Here is a 6,984-nt window from a genome sequence, read left to right as displayed (position 1 = left end):
ATGGAATCCGTATCCGACAGAAATAACGGAAGACGTCGAAAAAGTTGAAAGATTGGCAGCACATTTCGTATTATCGCGGAATATGGGAGAGAGTGTCACGCATATGATACGCGAGTTAGGGTGACAATCATTGAAACAAATTTAGTTGCGACGAGACCTTTTCCCGAAATTTCATTCTGCAGTTTTCACCTTGTCCAAACGCGCAAATACATTATTGGCTTCAAGCTATACAGGGAGAAATTAACATCGTAATAAGATAAGTGATTGGCTATCAGAGCTCTTCGGCAGTGTATACACCGGTTCCCTTCAGATCACAGAAGCTAAGCGCTGACGGGCGTGGTCGGCATTTGTATTGGTCACCATCCGGGTCGCCAGGCACTGTTGCTATTTTTCGGGGTGCACTCAGCCTCAAGATGCCAATTGAGGAGCTACTCGACCGGATAGTAGCGGCTCCGGCCAAAGAAAACCATCCTAACGACTGGGCGAGCAGTGTGCTGACCACAAGCCCCTCCTATCCGTATCCTCATTGAGGATGACACGGCGGTCGGATGATCCCAATGGGCCACTTGTGGCCTGTTGACGGAGTGCTATAGAGCTCTCACGTAAATATTTAGGTATTGTGTTTTCCCCTGTGCTATTGGAATGAGGAACCGTCGAGACATACTTCGAAATTACACAGTTGTATTTACTGTGGGTTCACAGCCTCAAAATATTCTCTGAGAAATTTTGTTTTTGCCATTAACTGTAGCCGGCCGGAGTGGCCGTGCGGTTCTAGGCGCTACAGTCTTGAACCGCGTGACAGCTACGGTCGCAGGTTCGAATCCTGCCTCGGGCATGGATGTGTGTGATGTCCTTAGGTTAGTTAGGTTTAAGTAGTTCTAAGTTCTAGGGGACTGATAACCTCAGTAATTAAGTCCCATAGCGCTCAGAGCCATTTGAACCGCTGACTGTATGTTGATTAAAAATCCACTGCTGAAATTTCAACCTTTTCTTCATTTTCAAATGTATGTTGTTTGGAACTGTTACCAGCTTGACAACAACCAAAAGGTCAAAATTGCAGTAGCCGATCTTCGAAATTCATTCGCTGACTGCGAATTTTTTTCAAACTGATATAGCCTGAAAGTGGTTCTATGAAGCTTCTGCCAAGAACCTGAGTGCGAATGGTAGAGTTTATAATACGCTGACTGCGAATACTTTGAAAAAAGAAATAGTCCGAAAGTGTTCCTATGAACACTCTGCCATGCACTGCAGTATAAATCGTAGAGCACTCATGTATCTGTAGATGAAGGTATAGAGTGGCGGACACAATAAGACTTCTTTCCATTTGCCGAACTGTCCCACATTTCGCTAACTGGCTTAGGTACTGATATTGTATCCCAAAGGGGTATCGTTGCACCGGAGTACTGGGTAACTGTGCAACGTTACCGCCAAAGTGAGACCAGACCCGCCCGCAGACTTTGTGTTTCGCCAAGATGGCGGCGATCCGCCACCTGTTCCCCGGTACGCACGCCTCTCTCTGCGTGCCGCGTCCACGCCCTGGGAGGAGTCTGGAAGGCCGGCCGCGCACTTTCACGCTGACCTCTGGATGTATATATAGAGGCCATCCGCACAACGCCTCACAGTACTGCAGCAGCAGCGATCAACTACCAGCAATCATGAAGATACTGGTGAGTCGCTCTATCTCACAAACACTGTCTTTTTCCTTGAATCCTTAGTTCTCTCTCGAAATATCGCAGAAGCGTCAGTAGCATCAGTAAAAGGATCAGGTCCTTAGCGAAACGGTAGAATTTCTTGAGTTTACATCTCACTCATGTAGCACTTCGGCACTGGTCGGCACTTGTGGATAAGCGGAGATCAACGTATATTACATTAGCGGCTACGTCGGCATAAGTCGTGTTATCTCCACATACCGTTATTGTTGTTGTTGTCTTCAGTCCTGAGACTGGTTTGATGCAGCTCTCCAAGCTACTCTATCCATTGCAGGCTTCTTCATCTCCCAGTACTTACTGCAACCTACATCCTTCTGAATCTGCTTAGTGTATTCATCTCTTGGTCTCCCTCTACGATTTTTACCCTCCATGCTGCCCTCCAATGCTAAATTTGTGATCCTTTGATGCCTCAGAACCTGTCCTACCAACCGGTCCCTTCTTCTTGTCAAGTTGCACCTACCGACTGCCTCAGAATTTGTAGCTAGCGGCTGGCTGTATGGCTTGCTATTATAGACCTAACATCAACCACGATTTTCTTTTGATCCAACAACAAGTGCTGTCATTCTAAATGCCAGATATTTCTAAGTTTCAATTCGTTTACCTTACAACGGTTCTCATCCCGTTTCTTGGGACGAATCAAAGGAAACTCTCGCACACTTTTCTACCATAGTTTCATAAAATCACGCAAGTCTGAATTCATGTTCCCTGGACGGTGATTTAGCTATTCTCAAGACTACACGAGTGTTGCTTTCATTATGCATTTGTGCCCTGATAACGACATTCGATTCCTACACAAGAAGATCTTTAAAACATCCATCCCATTTTAGACTCATCTGGTTTCTCCACTGATCCCCAAAAATCATCTGAGGTGAATTACAGCTGATTTCTCACTAAGTACTAAAGTGCCAACTACACATACGAATGTCTCGGATTCTGTCCCCAGTCACTCCTATGATTTTTAACTATTAATTCTTTCACCCCTGACAATGTTTGCTTATGTGAAAAATGCTGAGTTGCACCGTGGATCGGCATCCACGTTAAACAGTAGATCCCCCTATATCTCGTTGGGAAGTTTAACGACCAGAGGAAGTCAGCACCATACCACCTCAACAGGACCAGCCAGACCTGCTGAAGTCAAACACGTAGATCGGTACCCAAACGTAGTGCGTTTGTAGAGTATCAATGAAAATACCGATTTACTTCGTGCTATGTGCTGTCGTCCAGTAGAAGATCCGTAAACGATAATCAAAAGTAACACCAGAACTACGGAGCACAGGGAAGTCGTACCTGTGAAGAATTCTGTTGAAGATATGGCATAGGTGAGTTGGTAGGGCCAAAGTCGACGTAACACAGGCGCTGCTTTCGAATCCCACCGATGAAATTTTTTGTTGACTGTTTACGTGTGAAACGGTTATATGGGAGAACATTTTCCTGATATGCAAAAGGATTTTTCGGAGTTTGCAGCAATATTCTTTTGGAAGTATGCTTTCGCTTCGTTAGTTGCAAGTAGCAAACGTATAGAGTACATTTGTATAGATAGGTGTGGTATTCTGTCGCAGATGCCCCGCAGAACACCACATCTATCTATACAAACGTACCCTATACGTTTGCTACTTTCAACTAACGAAACGAAAGCAGATTCCAGAAAGAACATTGCTGCAAATTCCAAAAAATCTTTTTACACGTCAGGAAAATGTTCTTCCATGTAACAGTTCCAAAACCGAGCAGTTTAAAAAAATATGTTATCAGTGGTGTTTGAGCGTGATACTTTTCGTGCGACGATCTTGCGCCCTGCTAATTACTTCTTTCTTTCTCTTTTATCTCAATTTGTCCGTTAATGGCTGCTGCATTTTGTTTGGGACGGACATCCCACGACACCCGTTCAAGGTGATCAAAGAACCGTTCACTCTTTTTTTTTATTATTATTACAGAGGGCACCTACGCTCTGACCCAACACGCTGAGCCACCGTGCTGGCATCAGCTCAGCCGAGTTAGATCTTCAACACAATCGTTCACAGTTAGCTTTTCCTGTGCTGTGTGGTTCTGGCGTCACTTCTAATTGCCGTTTACACATGTTCTACTGGACCACAGCGCATAGCCCGAACTAAATCGGGGTTTTCATTGATACTCTGTCGACACACAACATTTGGTACGTATCTGAGTGTTTGACCTCTAGGGGTTTGGGTGTGATGTCGAAAACAACCTTTGGATTGACGACAGTTTTACTTCACTGATTTCAGCTTAGATGGAACTATCAATCGTCACCCTTCCAGCAACTTTTGTGCCACCTCCGACATCAGCAGTTTTTATTTCTTCATCTGAGCCTTACTGAAGCTCTCTGTATTTTGCAATCAGCAAGAAGATAGACTGACAGACGTATTAGGGATTTACCGTCTCGTATTTGTTGAACATGATAGAGGTTACTATTGGGGGCATGATTAGTATCTGAAAGTATCATGTGACAATAAACATTCCTTGGTTACCAGAATGAGATTTTCACTCTGCAGAGGAGTGTGCGCTGATATGAAACTTCCTTGCAGATTAAGACTGTGTACCGCACCGAGACTCGAACTCTGGACCTTTGCCTTTCCGGGGCACGTGCTCTACCATCTGAGCTACCCAAGCACGACTCACGCCCAGAGACAAGATACTGGCAGAAGTAGAGCTGTGAGAACGGGCCGTGAGTCAAGTTTGGGTAGCTCAGATGGTAGAGCACTTGCCCGCAACAGGCCAAAATCCCGAGTTCGAGTCTCGGTCCGGCACAAAGTTTTAATTTGCCAGAAAGTTTCATTCCTTGGTTAGGTATCTTCCACTGCTTACATATTACAAAACGCATTATAAACCAGAAATAGGGAGCGTAGGTACTAAGGAATCTGATAAGTAGTGTACAGTATTTGGCGTGACGTTGCGTCGGTTTCTGCTTTAGATCGTCCTGAGTGCTGTGCTGGCCGTGGCCCTCGCCAAGCCCGGCTTCCTGGGGGCGGGCGTCGTCGGCCCCGCCTACGCCGCGGGCCTCGGTGCCGCCGTGCAGCCCGCCCCCGTCCTGGTGGGCGGCATCCACCCCGGCCTCGCCGCCTACGGCCCGGCCAACATCGTCATCGGGCCGGGTGGCTACCCGCTGGACACCCCTGCCGTGGCAGCCGCCAGGGCCGCCCACCTGACGGCCGTCGCCCAGACGAGGGCCCGCGACGCTGTGGTGAACGGCGCCGCCCTTGCCGCCGCCGCCGCCTACGGCGCCTACGGAGCCTACGGCTACGCCGCCCCCGCTGTCGTCGCCCCCTCGGTAGCCGCCCTCGCCCCTGGAGCCCTGGGTCTCCCTGGACTGCTGGCTGCTAAGGCTGCTTACCACGGCTAACTCCAACGCGGACCGAGGTTGTTCTTATGGGTCGACATCATGCTCCACGCATCGTACACGTTTCATCACCACCTCACTCGAGAGGCTTATGTATTACTGATTGTGGTACAAATATTTGATAAATAAAGAGCTTCAAAGAAATCATGCCATGTCTACCAACAAGTTACCATTTCATACTATCGATCCACCTATATTGCTCCCCTTGTTTCCCATGCCTGTTAATTCCACGTCAACAAAATGAGCACCTTTCGCTTTTGACTTATTTGGCAATATGGAATGACATAACATGTACTTCACTCGAAAGCCCCAAGCGAAATGCTCCTGTCTTTATATACTGTATAACAGTGACAGTAAATCTGTCAGCTCGGTTAGCCGAGGGGTCTAACGTATGGCTTTCTGGAGAGGGACGGAGCGCTTGGTCCCCGGCACGAATCCGCCCAGCGGACTTGTGTCGAAGGACCGGTTAGCCAGCCGGTCTGTGGATGGTTTTTAGGCGGTTTTCCATCTGCCTCGGCGAATGCCAGCTGGTTCCCCTTGTTCCGCCTCAGCTACATTATGATGGCGATTGCTGCGAAAACAAGTTCTCCACGTACACGTACACCACCATTACTCTACCACATAAAACATAGGGGCTACACTCGTCTGATGTAAGACGTTCCCTGGAGGGGTCCACCGGGGGCCGAACCGCACAATAACCCTGAGTTCTGTTTGTGGCGGCGGAGGGGTGGAGTGGACTGCAGTAGTCATCGTGGGGTTATGGAGCACTGCGGTTGCAGCGGAGATGGAGCCTCTCCATCGTTTCTAGGTCCCCGGTTAACATACAACATACAATACTAAAGCTTGTATATTATCATACATAAATCAGCGTTTAGAATAAGAAAATATTTTTCTTTTTTGACAAGGTGTTAGGTTCTTTTATTAACGAAAGATAAATCTATTGTAATGTGGTTTCAACATAACACGAACCACCTTCCTCCTTCTCGATTCCGAAGGAGAGCCTTAATGTACAATTTGACTGCTGCTGTATCTTCCACAGAGATTCTGTTGCATGCCGTTACTTAGGAAAAGAAGGAAGCGAGTTTAGAGTTTATCATGCCGACGACATCGATCTCATTGGAGACGAAGCACAAGCTTGGAAAGATTCAAGGATGGGGAAAAGGATTAGCCTTGCCTCTCCAAGGAACTACCCTGCGTCTGACTGTTGGGATTTAGAGGATGTGGGTAGGCGGGTGTGGATTTGAACACCCGCCTCCTGAATGCTTTTCCAGTGTGCTAACCACTGCACCACCTCGTTTGGTAGATTACAGTATAACGCCCACTTAGAAAAATTATGAATGACTGTGCTGGTAAACTTCTACGTTACTTGATTTTCAAACAGCTGAGCAAAACTGAACGTACTCAGACAGTCTTCTCTTTACTTATTGTGCTCATCACTAAACTGACACACAATATTTGTAGCGCTACGCAATCTGACTTTCAATAATCCCTACAAAAGAATGGCCCTGACTAACAATAACCAATACCTTTCATGAATCACTTACCTCACAAAAATTTTCGTTACTCGGACTACTGCAAGACAACGAGCGCCAATACTGCCAGCTAAATAAAAGATTCTAACTACTGAAGGCACTAACCACTGATAGGCATACTTAGCAAATGAAAGATTTTGATAGAGAACAAACAATGTATTTACCTCAATAGTTCACATCCAACTGCCCAACAAACAATGTATTTACCGTAATAGCGTTCAAAAGTCATCATATATCATCAATTCATGACATCCATCTTTAGAAGTTTCATTTTTCTGGCGGACACACGTCCAGATCGTCCGCTTACAGCAACCTCTCAAAACTCTGCCATCTCTCTCTCCAAATCCACCACTGCTGGCGGCTCACCTCCAACTGCCCAACGCTAGGCGCT

General features: G+C 46.8%; 1 protein-coding gene across 1 annotated transcript; it reads left to right on the top strand.

The window, feature by feature from the left end:
* The first annotated feature begins 1,632 nt into the window (after positions 1–1,632).
* LOC124606843 (cuticle protein 18.7-like) lies at positions 1,633–5,205 on the top strand. Its single transcript, XM_047138919.1, has 2 exons — positions 1,633–1,667; positions 4,636–5,205. The coding sequence occupies exons 1-2, from the start codon at positions 1,656–1,658 to the stop codon at positions 5,062–5,064; spliced, it is 441 nt and encodes a 146-aa protein (XP_046994875.1). The 5' UTR covers positions 1,633–1,655; the 3' UTR covers positions 5,065–5,205.
* Positions 5,206–6,984: the final 1,779 nt, after the last annotated feature.

Source organism: Schistocerca americana, chromosome 3 (assembly GCF_021461395.2).
Source record: "Schistocerca americana isolate TAMUIC-IGC-003095 chromosome 3, iqSchAmer2.1, whole genome shotgun sequence".
Lineage (NCBI taxonomy): Eukaryota > Metazoa > Arthropoda > Insecta > Orthoptera > Acrididae > Schistocerca > Schistocerca americana.
The sequence above is the reverse complement of the archived record's forward strand: the minus strand, read 5'-3'. Positions and strand labels throughout refer to the sequence as shown.